This window comes from Mus caroli, unplaced genomic scaffold, assembly GCF_978045245.1.
Source record: "Mus caroli unplaced genomic scaffold, Mus_caroli_1 scaffold_3, whole genome shotgun sequence".
In the NCBI taxonomy this organism is placed as follows: domain Eukaryota; kingdom Metazoa; phylum Chordata; class Mammalia; order Rodentia; family Muridae; genus Mus; species Mus caroli.
Genome location: NW_028227258.1, coordinates 131,233,044 through 131,250,264, shown reverse-complemented (window position 1 = coordinate 131,250,264; position 17,221 = coordinate 131,233,044). Strand labels below are relative to the sequence as shown.

At 43.2% G+C, this 17,221-nt stretch overlaps 1 protein-coding gene across 1 annotated transcript in view; it reads left to right on the top strand.

The window, feature by feature from the left end:
• Positions 1-13,647: 13,647 nt before the first annotated feature.
• Prkci (protein kinase C iota) overlaps positions 13,648-17,221 on the top strand; it is a 60,872-nt gene continuing 57,298 nt past the window's right edge. Inside the window, exon 1 of the mRNA XM_021157863.3 lies at positions 13,648-13,954. Within this exon, the coding sequence (XP_021013522.1) occupies positions 13,854-13,954 (101 nt within the window). The 5' untranslated portion in view covers positions 13,648-13,853. The remainder of the gene's footprint in view (positions 13,955-17,221) is intronic.

Here is a 17,221-nt window from a genome sequence, read left to right as displayed (position 1 = left end):
AGAGACATCAACTTACCCACAAAACTTTCTACCCAAAATTTATCCTGTCCACAAGAAATGCAGGGACAGGGCATGGAACAGAGACTGAGGGAATGGACAACCAATAGCCAGCTAAACTTGAGCCAGCAAGCACCAATCTGTCATACTATTAATCATAGATTGTTATGCTTGCAGACAGGAGCTGTCCTTTGAGAGTCTCCACCTACCAACTAGCTCAGACAGATGCAGATACCCACAGCCAAATAATGGAGGAAGCTTTGGGACTCTTATGGAAGAATAGGAGGAAGGATTGCAGGCCCCGAAGGGGATAGGAACTTCACAGAGTTAACTAACCTGGGCCCTTGGGGCTCTCAGAGACTGAACCAAAGAATATACACAAGCTGGACCTAGGCCTCCCCACACATATGTTGCAGATGTGCAGCTTGACCTTCATGTGGGTTCCAAACAACTGGAACAGGGAGCTATGCCAAAAGTTGTTGCCTGTACATAGATATGTTCTTCTAGCTGGGCTGCCTTAACTGGACTCAGTGGGATAGGATGCGCCCAGCCTCGAGCCTCAAAGAGACTTGATGTGCCAGGTTGGGGGGATTCCCTGGAGGAGAAGCAGAGGTGGGATGGAGGGCAGGATTGTGAGAGGCGGTGGCCGGGAGGGGAGCAGTGAGCTGGATGTAAAGTGAATATGTAAAAATAATTTTTAAAATGTCATATTAATATAAAAAATTGTATCTAATGGACATACAGTAACTCTATTTATTTATAGATAGGGTCTTACAATGTAGATCAGTCTGACCTCAAATGTACTGATATCTGCCAGCAACTGATATTTCTTGGTATTATTTAAACAATTATTTAAACAATTCCTTTTTTAAAGTACAAAATTCAACTAAGTGGTAAACATAGCATAAACAAGGTCCTGAGTTAAATCCCCAGCACAAGGGAAGGGAAGGGAAGGGAAAAGAAGGGGAGGAGAGGAGAGGGAAGGGAGCTACCATTTCTTTCCCACCCTAGAAAAGGCTTCTGTGTTTGCAACCATTCTTCCTTAAACGGGCCTGTTTTCTGTTCTCAGAAGCTGAGCAAAGTCTCTATTTCAAATTTATGCCATTTTCACTTCTTTTATTCTTTTTGTTTGTTTGTTGTTTTTTTAAAGACAGGGTTTCTCTGTGTAGCCCTGGCTGTCCTGGAACTCACTCTGTAGACCAGGCTGGCCTCCAACTCAGACATTAGCCTGTCTTTGCCTCCTGAGTGCTGGAACTAAAGGCCTGTGCAGCCACACCCTGCTTTATTGTTACTTTGTTTCATTATTTAGTTTCTGTTTTCAAAAGCTCGAAGATAAGAGCTTTTGGAATTAACTCTGTTTAAATTGTATCAAAGAATGAAAACCCACTCTGTTATAAAAGACCAGCCATCTGGCAGCTCTGGACTTTATAAGTGGTTCTTTTTTAAAATCCCTCAAACTGTAATGTGTAGATTGGCAAATTAGCATCATGTGAAACTGGTTTGAAATGGAGGATCTGAGACCCAAATGAGATTCATATATATATATATATATATATATATATATATATATATATATATATATATATTGTTTGTTTTTTGTTTTTCGAGAGAGGGTTTCTCTGTGTAGCCCTGGCTGTCCTGAAACTCACTCTGTAGACCAGGCTGGCCTCAAACTCAGAAATCCGCCTGCCTCTGCCTCCCTAGTGCTGGGATCAAAGGCGTGCGCCACCACTGCCTGGCTACTGAGATTCATATTAACATTGAAGAAGTGACCTAAATAATACAAAATAACTTCCAGCTTGTTTGAAAGACTCCAAACAGACTGGGAGAGAGCTCAGACAATAAAGTAGTTGTCTTGCAAGCATGGGGGCCTGAGTTCAATACTCAGAACCAACATTAAAAAGCCAAGCACCATGGGAGTACACACTTGTAATTCTAATTCTGGGAAGATGGAAATTATCAGATCTCTGGCAAGTTCCAGTTCAGTGAGAAACCTTGTCCCCAGGAAGAAGGTTGAAGGTTGCCTGAGGATGAGCTCTTGAGGGCATCTTCTTATCTCCCTGTGCACAGGAGCAAACACACACACACACACACACACACACACACACACACACACACAGAGAGAGAGAGAGAGAGAGAGAGAGAGAGAGAGAGAGAGAGAGAGAGAGAGAGAGAAAGAGAGAGAAATATGCAGACTCTACATGAGGTAAAGTGAGTTAGGTAATTTTCCCCTCTCAGTGGGATTTGCCTGAGGACCGAGTTCCCTAACATGGTCTGTCCACTGTCCCAGAGAAAAGGACCATCGGCTCTCTCTTCTAGTCAAGATTTTAAATTAACTTAGAAAAGCCTGGTGAAAGGTCACAGCCAAGCCTGACTGACACCTCAGTTGGATCTCCATAATCCTCAAGGTGGAAGGAGAACTGACCTCCACAGCCTGCCCTCGGACCTCCACGTGCACACAAACACACATGAGCCAGCCCTAAGGAGGTGAGAGCAGGAGAGCTCACCCTGATGGTGTGGGCACAAGAGAGCTCACCCTGGTGGTGTGGGCACAGGAGAGCTCACCCTGGTGGTGTGGGCACAGGAGAGCTCACCCTGGTGGTGTGGGCACAGGAGAGTTGGCGGGCTGATCAGCTTAGCTACTTCCCAGGCCCAGATCCTGGGTTCTGAGTCGGTCCACGCCAACATCCATTCCACCTATGATCTGCTGATACTCCTGAAGGGGTCTGTCCCGCTGATCCAAAACTGTAGGATCTGCATGACACAGGGCCACAACAGGATATCCTAGAGGAGACCCAGAGTCCCAGTGAAGATCCAGTATTGATAGTGTAGCAGAAACCAGAGGCCTCATACCAGACCAATGACTCATTGCAATGAATGTTTGCAAGTAAAGCTATCTGGGCAAAAGGGTATGGTGTGTGACACACTGACACACCACAGCTTCCACAGTGAGATCTCGTTTCTTTGATTGTTTTTTTTTTTTTTAATTTCTTTTTGTTTTCTTTTGGGGAGCAGGTTTCCAAGGTGGAGGGCAGATATGAAGGGTCAGGGAGATGGGTGGGAACGGGGTAGATGATGTGAAATTCACAAAGGATCAATAAAATATTAATATGTAATACAATAAAGAAAGTTTTTAAAATTATGAGAAAAGCAGAAAGTTTTATTTGTAAAATTTACATTTGTCTTATTTATTTGTGTGTGTTGTGTATGTGTGTGGGTGCCTTCACCGGGCTGAGAAGCAGGCCATGGTAGTTAGTTCTCTTCTACCATCTGGGACCCAAACTTGGCATGGGTGCCTTAACCTATTCAGCTGTCTCACTGGTCCTAAATAGTTCTCTTGATAATGGCAGAGACCCATAGCTGTTCAGTAGTATTCAGAATTCACTGAGAGGCCAAATCTTTTAAATTTAGACTTCTTCTTAGAAAACTTGAACTCAGATAAACTAACAGGCTGATACCTAGCATTAGTTTCCAAGTTACCCACCCCCCAACAATACCTGAGCCTAGTTCCAGCCTCTAGGCTAACCCCGAACAAGACCAGTGTCTCCAGGTTATTCCCCAACAAATATGCACCCCCAGGTTACAAGCCCACCTCCTGCCTAACAACCACCAATGCAGAGGGACATAGAAATGAAGTTTATGATTTGATTTCCAACACTAGCCAATTATGCAAAAGGCTGTAATAGCTCTCCAATTACATGCAAACTCACCCTGCTCTCCCTGCTTCTATAAAGCCTTGCCCCAACAGATGTGTGTTGGCAGTGAGCTGAGGGGCCCAAACTAGCTCTGTTAAGATCAAAGACCCTGTTGTGATTTACACCAGATCGAATGGAATCCTGTCTGTTTGGGGGCTCACTAACACTTTGCTGGCACTCCAACGCAGGAATGATGTTTTCCCTGCTTGGCTTGTGATTTACAGCTATTCTCAGGAATTACTTATGTGAACCTCCCCCATCGGATCAGCAAGCCCACATGTTTGCATCCACCGTATGCAGGACAGTAGTTGGCCTGAACACACTTCCCATGTAACCTTGTCTGCTGTGCCACAGACTCAGCTCATCCACACTCAATCCAGGCACTCTACCTTTGCATAGGATAGCCCAAGGTTCATGGAGTGAGGATATGTGAAGATTTTTCATACCAGGTACCGGCAGCAGAATGATGCTTTCAGCTCAGGATGCACCCGTGGACCTTCTAGAAAAGCAAGAGCATTTCCCCTAATAAATCTTCCATATGTAGTGAGTTTTCTAATAAAGTTACTTCCAATAAAGCAGATTTTAGCAACCATTCTTGTTGGTGCCTTCTCTCTCTTTCTGATTTGAATCTCTACATGTGCATGTGAGTGTGTACATGCATGTTCACATGTATGTGGAGTCTTGTTCTAATTCTTCTGGTGAGTGTTTCTACTTTTCCCCTCTGTGTAGCTTAGTAGTTTTATTTACATTTTTCAACATATCACATTTTCATAAGGATTTAATTTTTTATGTGTATGAGTATATGCCTGAATGTACATATGTATACATACCAGGTACATTCTGGTGCCCACAAGCATCAGATGGCCTGGACCTGGATTACTGGCAGTTCTGAGCTGTGTGGTGTGGGTGCTGGGAACTAAACCTGGGTCCTTTACAAGTACACGTAACCACTGAGCCACCTCTCCTGCTCCCACGACCCCATTTTGTTTTTGAAAGAGAGTTCTATGTAGCTAAGGATGGCCTCCAATTTCCTATGTAGCCAAGGCTGACCTTTCACTTCTGATCCTCCAGCCTCCATATCCCAAGGGCTGAGATGACTGGTCTTCTTCACCACACTCGGTTTACTTGGTGCTAAGGGTCTGTCATAGTTAACCTCAATTGTCAACTTGGCAGGGTCTGGAGACACTTGGGGTTGGAGTTCCACTAGAGGGCTAGCTAGACCAGGTGGGCCTGGGTGGGCTTTTCATTATTGGATTTATTTTGGTGGGAAGACAGATCTGAAATAGGGGTGGCACCATTTCAAAGGCTGGGTCCAGGGTTGAATAAGGAGAGGAGGGGAGGGAGCCCAGCGTCCATGCCTCTCTGCTTTCTGACTGTGTATGCAGTTAACAGTTAGCCACCTGGAGCTCCTGCTGCTGTGGCTTCCCCAAAATGGTGGACCGTAATCTGGAACTACTAGCCAGAACCATCCCTTTCTTTTCTGTTTATTTTATCAGAGTATTTTACCATAGGAACCCAAAAGGAAATTCAGATAGGATCCAATCTAGGAGACCCTACATGCCAAGTAAGCGCTGTACCAAGGAGCTACCTCCTCAGTCCAGCATGGATACTGTTTATGGGAGAGCTTAGCCTTCTGTCTTCATTAGAGTTTTATTACTGTGAAGAGACACCATGACCACAGCAACTTTTACAAAGGCAAACATTTAATTGAGGCTAGCTTACTGTTCTGAGGTTTAGTCATGGTGGGAAACATGGCAGCACAAAGGCAGACATGGACTGAGAATTGTACATCTTGATTTGTAGGCAGCAGGCAGAGAGCTGACTTGAGCTTCCTAGAACTCAAAGCCAGCCCCCATAATGACACACTTCCTCCAGCAAGGCCACACCTCATAATAGTGCCACTCTCTATAGGCCAAACATTCAAACACTGGGGGCCATTCCTATTCAAACCAGCACACCTTCAAACCAATCTTTTCTGTGAAGGTTTCCAAGCCTCCTCCTCTTTCTTTCTTTCTGTAGTCCAAATGGTGTCCACAGCATTCACAGTGTAATTCAAAATACATTGATTTTCTGTAGCCTCCACACACAAAGCAGGTCTTAATTTGAGGGGCTGGAAGATCCAAGAGCTGACTAGACACAGCCTCCAGCGGGAGGCCCAATAATTTTCTAAGTGTCAACAAAGTAACATTTCTGCTCCAAGGGGCACCTAGAGAAAATGGCAGCTTGCTTCAAAAGGCTGAGTGTGCAGCTCTGGGTTGATTTAATTATAGGCTTCTTCCTAGTTGGTTATTTTCTGGAGTGCAAACCATTCAATAACAGTCACAAGCTTGAGTCACGGGGTGAAGAGGAGAGTGTGTGCCCAGCTCCAGTGGCCTTATCTCCTTTGCACTGGTACTGCGTAGGCGGCTCGCAGCCAGAAACCATCCTGGACTGGGCGCTCCACCTCTTCCTTGATTTATCTGTAGCCAGAAATAGGGTATGGTTTAGTCCCACTCAAGATAGGGAGGAAATCAATACGGAAATGCTGGAGTCTAAAAGGAAGCAGGCAGAGGGGAGAGCGAACTGAGCCAGTCTTCTGGGAGACAGGGAAAGTCCAGCGCTTCGGCTTCATAGGGGGAGAGGACAGGTTCCCTGAGGCCGGCTGGGTCAACGTTGCGGATCAGAGACTTTATCAGAATATGTTCATATTTTCAGTGCAGTAGGCTGTCTTCAAGGAAAGGCCTGCTTTTCTAAATTGGAAGGAAACTTGTATTTTAAGTTAGTAATAGTGTACTTGATGTGCAAATATCATTAAATAACATTAAGCAGTGTGACTTCTCTGGGCTATAAGGTTGTAGATTAGTGGTTCAGCGTGGGCTTAGCATGCATAAGGTACCGAGTTCAATTGCCAGTACTCCAATTCAAAGGGAGAAAAAACTTCCAGAGGCAATCTGTATTTTGACAAAAGCTCTTGAGTTATGTCACCTCAAAAATTATTTTATTCTTTTTTTTTCCCCAAGACAGGGTTTTTCTGTGTAGCCCTGGCTGTCCTGGAACTTACTCTGTAGACCAGGCTGGCCCCAAACTCAGAAATCTGCCTGCCTTTGTTGCCAAGTACTAGGATTAAACGTGTGCACTACCTCTGCCTGGCAATTATTTTATTCTTAACTCTGTGTGTGTGTGTGTATGCACTGAAATTCAATAAATTATCTTTCTTCTCTATGATTACCAAAACCCAAAATCTTTTAATATTATTTAAACTCAAAATAAAGCAACTCCACTTCAAAGTAAAAAGATATTAAGGTTTGAATGCTATATAGTAGTGTGTATAGGGCAGGAGAGTGGGAAACCATATGTAAATATGCCTGTGTGGCTGGAGTGAAGGGAGAACCCAGAAATCATCTGAGATGAAGTTTGCCCTGTCAATAGAGCAGGGACTGAAATTCGGGATAGAGAAGAAGCAAGAAGAGGAGGCAAGAAAGCCAGAGATGTGAGCTCGCCTTAGCTCTCTATGCTTAATTGAACAAAGTTGAAAACTGAATGCATTAGCCTAACTATCAGACTCCAGGGAGGAGTCTTGGTCATTGCTCATGACTTTCGTTTGTTTGTTTGTTTGTTTGTTTGTTTGTTTTAAGACAGAGTGTCTGTATGTGGTCCTGGCTGTCCCATGGCTTCCAATGTGATCAGGTTGGCTTCAAACTCACAGAGATCTTATTGCCTCTACCTCCCAAGTATGACTTTTTCTTTGAATGGTTAAGTAACAAGCTAATTTGACAAGCTCACTTGGTAAAGTGCTTACCTACAGACATAAGGACTTGTATACAGGCCCTAGAATTTATGTAAAAAGCCAGGTGTGGTGGGATTTACTTATATTACCAGTGCCCGGGACTTGGGGTTCACTTGCCAGCCAGCTCAGTCTACTTGGTGAGGCACAGCTTCCAATGAGAGATCTTGTCTAAAAATACAAGAGTGGATGGTTCCTGAGTGAGGAATGACACCTGAAGTTGGCTTTTTGATCCTACATACACAAACATACACATGTAATTATGCATACACATCCCACCCCCACATGCAAAGCCTAAGGAAAACAGCATCTAGGTAGGTGAATCTTTGTGAATTTGTGGCTAGCCTGATCTACATAGTAAGTTTCAGGGCAGCTGAGGTTACATAATAAGATACTGTCTTAAAACCAACCAACCAACCAACCAACCAACCAACCAACCAACTAACCAACCAACCAACCAAAACCTCTCCTCTCAGTCTTAGTTTCTTTAATTAATGAGGTTGAAAATAACAGACTTGTCTCAGTGTTTTCCATTACTTTATTACTGAAAATGACATTTCTGTGTCCTATGCATCTGTTTGTATGTTACAGTATCTATCTTCAACTATATTACATATTTAAAAATCCACTATCTGAGTGTTCTAACGCACATAAAGGAAACCCTGTGCACATGCTTCCCACAAGTACAAGCAAAACTATAAATAATGAAGGGAGGAGGAAATAAAAATAAATACATAAACCAACAAATCCTGGTGGTTCGTGTCCGTGTGTCTGTGAAGGGTGAGATTCAGCGTGGGCTCTGTAGACCAGGCTGGCCTTGAACTCACAGAGCTTCGCCTCTGCCTCCCTGCTGGGATTAAACACGTGCAACCATCATTGCCTGTGGATAAAGCCATCGTTTCTTCCACAGGCAGAAAGCAGAGGGAAGATGACTGTTAGTACCCAGCCTGCTTTTTCCTTTGTACTCTGTCTAGGACCCTAGACCACAGGACGGTGCCACCCTTGTTATGGGAGGTCTTTTCTATCCTCTTCAGTCAAAGCTTTCTGGAAATACCCTCACAGGTATCATCAGCAGTGTGGTTCCATCATGATTCTAGACCTAGTCGAATTGATAATCAAGATTACCTATGCTTCTACCTAATAAGTAATTGATATAAGCTTGTAGAACAAATGATTAATATGCAAACTTAATTGCATTTCTAGGTATTAGCAGTGAATGATCCCAAAATGGCATGACGTCATTCTATTTATAATAGTATTAGAGAAATTGAAATATTTGAGAATAAATTAAACAAAAGAAGTGCAAGATATCTGGGAGGTGGCGGCACACACAGAGTTTTAATCCCAGCACTCACGAGGTAGAGGCAGGCAGATCTCTCTGAGTTTGAGGCCAGCCTGACCTGCAGAGCAAGTTCTAAGACAGCCAGGGCTACACAGAGAAACCCTGCCTTGGGAAAAAAAAAAAAACAAATTAAATAGTAGTGTAAAATTTTTATTCTGAAAAATGCAGAGTATCAGAACAAATCAAAGTGGACAAAAAATGGAAAGCCACACCACGTTTATTGATCGGGAGAGTTTTCTTGCTGAAAAGATCCCACAGGCTAATCTGTATATTTAGTAAAATCACTGTCAAGATCCCAGCTGACAAGTCAGTCCTAAAATTCATAGGAAAATAAAGTGGGGCCCAGAAGAGCCCAACTGACACAGTTGTACGATTCATTTTTTTCCTCTCTTTTAAATAATTGAGCCGGTTGTAGTGGCACATGCTAGTATGAGTGCTGAAGGAGGCAGATACAAGAGGATCACAAGTTCAAGGCTAGCCTAGACTAAACATTTGCCTGGTAGTGACAGTGGTGCATACCTTTAATCCCAGCACTTGGGAAGCTGAGGCAGGTGGATATCTGAGTTCGAGGTAAGCCAGAGTGAGTGCCAGGATAGCCAGGGCTACACAGGGAAACCCTGTCTAGAAAAAACAAACTAAACCAAAAAACTACAACAGCAAAACAAACAAACAAAAAACAAAGCATAAGCAACAATAACAACAGACAACTATGATGCTATTCAGTATTTAAATAATTTGTATTGTAGATGATACCATCAAAAATGAAGATGCTGAATACAATGAGAGAAGTGTATAGAATTTAATATTTGAAAATCATCCAATAGAGAAAAATTGTAGAATGTATTAAAAACAATCTTATAGTTCAATGAAAAGAGATAATCTGGGGCTGGAGAGATGGCTCAGTGGTTAAGAGCACTGACTTCTCTTCCAAAGGACCTGAGTTCAATTCCCAGCAACCACATGGTGGCTCATCTGTAATGAGATATTCGATGCTCTCTTCTGGTGTGTCTGAAGACAGATACAGCGTACTCATATAAATAAAATAAATCTTAAATAAAAAAGAGAGAATCTGACTTTGAAGTGACTACAGGATCTGAATGGAGCCAAGAAGATATATGAAGGGCATGTAAAAGCATGAAAAGATACTAAACATAATTATATTGAAGGATTTCAAAATCCTAGTAAGATGTTCCTTCACAACCACTACACTGGTTATACTAAAGAAGGAAGAAAAAGGCTGTGAAGATGGCTCTCCTGGTAAAGATGCTTATTGCCAACCTGGGGGACAACAGTTCAAACTCTGAGACCCCCAAGGTGGAAGAAGGAACTAATTCAAGGAAGTGGTACTTTGACTTCCACACTCCGCTCCTTGTGGCATGCGCACCCCCTCTCCCCTACACACAACATAAATAAATTGCAATAAAAAGAAGAGGAAATAGCCAGGATGAGAAGGGGTATGGGGAATCAGATGTAAAACTGCACACTTTGCAACACAGCTTGGCACTCCCTCAAGATGTTAAACAGTGATCACGTGGCCGGGGAGTGATCACGTGACCGGGGAGTTCGCTTAGGGCATTGCCCAACAGAATTACAAGTGCATCTGCATTGAAAACATAAGCAACAGTAACAGCAGAGCAGGGCCTCGCCAGTTCTAAAAACAATGATAGCATCAGAAAAATGACAAGATAACACACGAATGTGCATATAGACATTTCTGTATTGTACTCTGACTGTTGACTATTACTTAACCATATAAAGGAAGTACAGGCACTTGATGCAATGAGAACAAGCCTCAAACATATTAAACCAAGTAGAAGACACGAAAAACTACATAGTCAGTGATTCCCTTTGTATAAAATACATAGAACAGAGAAAATCCACAGCTGCACAAAAGGTATTAGTGGTCCTGAGAGGCTGAAGAAAATGGACCCAATTTATTGCCAGCGGGTACGCTGTTTCTTTGGGGTATGATGAAGATATTTTTGGATTTCAATAGCAATGATCGCTGTCCAACTTTGTGAACATACTGAAAAACTGGACTATGTGGTTTAAATGTGTGATCTGTAAGATATGTAAAGTATAGCTCAGTGGAGTTTCAAAAATGTGAATGTTAATGCTCTCTGTGATCATCACACTGGATGGACTCTTCCTGTTCTCCTAGCTGGTTGGCCCCTCTCTTCCATTCTTCATTCTCTATAGACTTAGAGGTAAGTTGGACTTGAACTCATGGTTTCAAATGATCCTTCTACTTCATCCTCTGCAGTAGCTAGGCTTTCAACCATATGCCACCCGCTCTTAAAGTTGTTATTTTGGACAGGCAAAATAGCAGTGGTGGTTTGAATATGCTATTGGCCCATGGGAAGTAGCACCATTAGGAGGTGTGGCCTTGCTGGAGTGGGTGTGGCCTTGCTAGAGTGGGTGTGGCCTTGTTGGAGGAAGTGCGCATTGCCCTGTGTGGAAGACAGTCTCCTCCTGGCTGTCTGAGGAAGACAGTATCCTTCTGGCTGCCTTCGGATCAAGATGCAGAACTTAGCCCCTTCTTTAGGGCCATGTTGGCCTGCATGCTGCCATGCTTCTCAGCATGATACTGGACTGAAGCTCTGAAACTATAAGCCAATCCCAATTAAATGTTTGTTCTTATAATGTTTGCCTTGGTCATGGTGTTTCTTTACAGCAATGGGACCCTAAGTAAGATAATAGTTCAACTGACAGATGCTGTCAAGGTCTGATACCCAAGTTTAATCCCCAAGACCCAGATGGTGGGAAGAGAGAACCAACTCCTCTAAATAGTCCTATATCGCCACATGTGCCCACCCCCAATAAAAGGAATGCAATTTTTTTTAGTTTAATTTAATCTTATGCATATGGCTGTTTTACCTGCATGTATGCACCATATCTGTGCCTGGTGCTCACAAAAGCCAGAAGAGAGCATCAGATCCCCTGAAACTGAAATTATAAACCACTGTCAGTTGCTATGTGGTTGCTGGGACTCGACCCCCAGGTCCTCTAGAAGAACAGTGAGATCTTTAAACTATTGAGACATCTCTCCAATCTCTGTAATGATTATTTTTAAATCTATCATCTTTAAGAAAAGTGATGTGTGTGTGTGTGTGTGTGTGTGTGTAGTGCTATTTATACAAATTATAGTTACAGATTCATATAGCTAACACAGTAAGTAGTTAAAAAATTCTTGGGTAACCTTTAAAACCATATTATGAAGCCAATAATGACAGATTTTTCAAAAGTGGTAAGGAATAAGAATTTTTTAAAAAAAAAGAATTTTCTGTAAATTACCTTTTATTTCTTCATAAATATCTACTTCTTATATGCTAGTTATTTTTCTAGAGCTTTATATAATTGTAAACTTGTCACAAAGCATAAAAAAGTTTCAATAATGCAATTAAAAATCGGTGATCTCTGCCTGGAGAGATGGTTCAGTAGTTAAAGGCACTGGCTGTTCCTCCTGGGAACCTGGGTTTGATTCCCAGCACAACTCTCTGAAACTCCAGTTCCAGTGTATCTGGCGCCCCCTTCTGACCTCTGCAGGAACCAGGCGGTGTGTGGTGCTCATACATAAAATAATAATTTTTAAAAATGACCATTAGCAATCAACCCATATTTAACATGATGATGCAGCCTCTAATTGTTAAAAAAAAAAAGTTATTTAGTGGAAATTTTCATATACTCCAAATTTGTGGATGTTGGATGAAGCTAGTACCAAGCTAAGTGTCACACACAGTAGCTCTGATGAAGCAAGCAACCAAATCTAATGTATGATTATAAAGAAAGCTGCTGGGTAGTGGAGACACATGCCCTTAATCCTAGGACTCAGGAGGCAGATGCAGGCGAATCTCTGAGTTTGAGTCTAGCCTGGTTGACAGAATGAGTTCAAGGACAGCTACAGAGAGAAAACCTCTCACCAACCAAAAACAAACAAACAACCAACAAAAAGAAAGCCTTAAGGGTAGAGTAAGTTAAGTAACACAGGCAAGATCCGAGGAAGTCCGAAAGTAAGTTGCACGGACAGATTTTTTTCTAATTCTCGACCAGCCTAGTGTAAGTAAAATAAATGCTAATGAACTGACACACTAGTTAAGTATTCACTGGGCACTTTGTTCTATAGAATGACAATATTCACGGTTTGAGGGCCTTGAAGAAGTCTCTCTCCTGTGGTATTTCCCAATTGAGTTTCTTCTTTCGTTGCATTCACTAATGCTTTTGCTACCTACATTATTAAATTCTTCTCGAAAAGGATTTGCTGAGCAGGTAATCAAATCTTGTTCCCCCAAAAGGGCACTGTTTAATTTCAATGATCAATGAAATTGGCATGGAGAATTTAATTGGAAGCAGATTCTACATCTTGACGAAGCCATCTTTCCAGTGTCCTCAGATACTCAAGCGGTTCTCAGGACTTCCATGCGTACAACTCCCGGGAAGCACAAGATCGAAAACGCGGCACTCTACACTTAAGGAACAAGTCCCAGAATCCCACCGGGACTCCAAATCCCAGAACCCCGCGCAGCAAATACATTCCGGAAGCGTGGCGGGCTAGCTGGGACGAGACCAAATAGAAGAATAGGGGGAGCAACCTTGAGCGTGGGTGCTCTGTAGGTTGTTTTGTAGAAATCCTTCCATTTAAAGGCCGTGGTTTACAACTACTTATATGAATATACAAGTATATTCTCATTTCAGAGCGTCTGTTAGTAGGCTGGTGGGTTTCGTTCCCTCTGCTAGCCTCTTCTTGCCCCGTAAGAATGAGAGCGCCGGGGCTCCTCGACTCCTGAGCCCGCCCTGCCGCGGAATGCGGCCTTGGGAGCGAGCGTGGTGGGAGGAGCCGCGGCGGGAGGCGTGTTGTGCCGGGCGGAGGGAGGAGCGCTGGGGCTCGGGCTTGGCGGCGAAGCGACCCCTTGCTCGCTCCGCGCCGCGGGCTAGGCGTGTTGGGCGGCGAGGCGGGCGGCCACGGCTTCCCGACAGGCTCGGGAGGCCGAGACCCTCGCGGCGCCCGGCGCTGCCCCGGCCCCCTCGGCCTCCTGCAGCGAGGCGGGGGAGTGAGGAGATGCCGACCCAGAGGGACAGCAGCACCATGTCCCACACGGTCGCGTGCGGCGGCGGCGGGGACCATTCCCACCAGGTCCGGGTGAAAGCCTACTACCGCGGGTGAGTGTTGGCGGTCGGGGACTCGGGCGATCGTGGGGGCGGCGAGAGGTGCGGCTGGTGGCACCCTGGACGTATGAGTGTAGGTCGCCAGGAGTCGGCGGAGGAGAGTGGGCGCAACCGGAGGGGAGGACAAATCAGCTGACGGAGAAATTTGCAACTGTTTCGGGACTGGGTGGATTGAGGATTTCGAGGGAAGCCTCTGTTCACTCACTGCTGTGGGCACCCAAGCCTGGACTGCTTCGTTAGGTGGCTCCTTTCCTTGCAGACAGGCCTGAAGCCTCCGTCTTATAAATCAGGTTTATATCTATCCTTCGCCGTGGGAGAGTTCATGAAATAAGTCTGGACTATGGTCAGAGAGCCGCTATAGGTGTTAAGAGTTAGTACCAAAGTCGATACTTTTTAATAGGATGTGCACTGGATCCTAGGTGGTCAGAATTAAGGTGCAAATATGCTGACCCACATTTTGGAAGTTAGGGTGAGATATCGAAAGGTGAGAAGCCAAGGCTTTAAATTCTAGAAACGATCTTTACCCCACTTGATTACCAAACGTTTAAACTAATGTCTCTGCCAAAAGTAATCCAGTTCTGAGCATAGCCAAATCATTTTCTAACGTGACTTATCATAAAGTTCTTCCTCTCCTTTGAATTCAGTGTGTGGTTTGAGATAACTTAGGATCTCTGCTGAGGTGAAAGGCTAGCGTGAGCATAAAGACTGGAGAGTAGGGGTTAACAGAAGACCTACCTCTCTGCTTGTCTAGGCAGAAATAAATTGCTTTTAAAAGCTTCAAGTGCTACAAGGTTAAAAGAGCTGTGCGTGCTTTCACATTCCTGAGGGGATCAGTGAAGATAGCAGACTTTCCCAGTTCTTTCTTGTTTTCCTTTCAAGAGAACTGAAGCTCCACATGTCTTAATGTGTACATGTAAGGCCTTAGATTTGTGTGTTATCTTCCAGCCTCTGACATTGACTGATTTGGGACTAATTCGTAGAATTTGCAGGAGACAATGTTCTTTTCACTTAAAACAGAGAAAATGAGGTTAAAATAGTCTCCGAAAATGCACTAATTTTTTTTGAATTTTTTAAAAATCAACATATTTATTTATTTTAAAGATTTTTTTTTTTTTTTAATTTATGTGAGTACACTGTAGCTGTCTTCAGACACACCAGAAGAGGACATCAGATCTTATTATAGAAGGTTGTGAGCCACCATGTGGTTGCTGAGAATTGAACTCAGGACCTCTGGAAGAGCAGTCAGTGCTCTTAACCGCTGAGCCATCTCTCCAGGCCTTTTTTTTTTTTTGAAATTTTTAAAAAGTTGGTAGTTGTCATAATAATTGCTTTAGGCATTTTGGTTCATGGTCAGCCATGAACAAACTTTGCAAGATTAAAAGAGCCACAGCCTGTCCTTCCGAGGACACACAACTTTCTGATAATTTGAGAGATATTTGTTTTAGAGCAGTGGTTCTCAATGCTGCAACTGTTTAATACTCTTCCTCATGTTGTGGTGACCCCAATTTATTTTGCTACTACCTGTAACTGTGATTTTTCTACTGTTATGAATTGTAACGTAAATATCTGTGTTTTCGGATGCTCTTAGGCAACTCCTGTTGGACCCCCCAAAGGGATCTAGATCTAGGATTGATTGCTTTTGAGTAGGTTCTACTTATAAGGTTAGCAGCCTGTGGCTTATTAGGTGTAGAGGAGGAAATACTGTGGATTTTAAAGAAGCTGTCTAGTTGAAACAGGTTTACAGACTGGAGTTCAGTGTAAATGCATGTGCTTGGTAAGAAAGTGCATTGTGTACAGGTGTCAGTAACACTGTGGCTTCTCACCCTCCAGTCTCCAAAGGCTCTGTTGTGGGTAACTTCTTCTGCAGCTTGTATTTACTGTTTTAAAGGTTGTACTTATGGAGCTGGAGAGAGGGCTCAGCCATGAAGAACACTCGCTGCTCTTCCAGAGTGTCCAGATTGTGTTCGAAGAACCTGTGTTAGGTGACCCACAATACTGCAACTCTAGTTCCAGGACACAAATCCGCTCTCCTGGCCACTGTGGCACCCCCGCCCCACCCCTCATACATATCACATGTGCGTGTGTGTGTGTGTGTGTGTGTGTGTGCACGTGTGCATGTGTGTGCGCACACAGACACATAAATCTCAAAAAAGTTGCATTTACGCTTCTTTATTTAAATTTATTTTATTTATATGAGTACACTATAGCTGTCTTCAGACACACCGGAAGAGGGCATCAGATCCCATTACAGATGGTTGTGAGCCATCATGTGATTGCTGGGAATTGAACTCGAGACCTCTGAAGAGTAGTCAGTGCTCTTAACCACTGAGCCATCTCTCCAGCCCACATTTATGTTTCTTGAGAGATCATCTGTAGATAGTATTTATCGATTACTTCCACTGAAAGATGAACATTATGTTGAATAGTGCCTTCTGTCTCCTATGGGTCTTAAACGTTGATTGTTCAGCGATTGATTTTAGCTTTTGACTTTTATACTTAGCTTCCAGTGACTTGGTGAAAGACCAAAGAATTAATGCTTTTTCATTTTTCCATATTTTTATTAGTAAATAGGCACATCATATACATCATTTCCAAAATTTCCTTGGAAAGAAATCAATATGTTGAACTCTAGAAATTCAGGTATTCCATATGGATTTTCTTTATTTATTGCTCTAATTATTAAGATAAAGAAAATGAGAATATGGATATATGATTTATTTTGTCTAAAAATTTCTTGAGATACTTTAATATTATCTTTTAAAGTTTAGGAAATTTTACTAAAGATAGGCACACATAACCCCATGTCTTCAGTAGTCGATGGAACCGTCCTAATACTACATGGTTTTTCAGCTTCCTCTGAGGACAGCCTCAGTACTCTTAACCGTGCCATTTTCTTTTTTCTGAGGTAGTCGTTGATTATATGTTTATTAACAGTAATCTAAACTGGTAGTTATATTACAGCCAGCTGCTTATTAGCCTTGATGAGACTAAAATGCATCACCAGCAAGGAGAGCTAATAAATGTGTTGGATAACAAGTCCCATGCATGACTCCAAAGTAGACTCCCTTTCCCTTGTGCTGGGAAACAGAGGAGGGTTTGCAATTGGAAAATGTGGTTTGGGGCTGGGGATCTAGTTAGAGGAGTGCTTGCTTAACGTGCACAGGCCAAGGTTTCATCTCCAGCACTGCATAAACCTGGTACATGACTCAGAAGGTGGAGGTAGGAAGGTCAGAAGGCTGAGTTTGGGACCAGCTTGGGCTA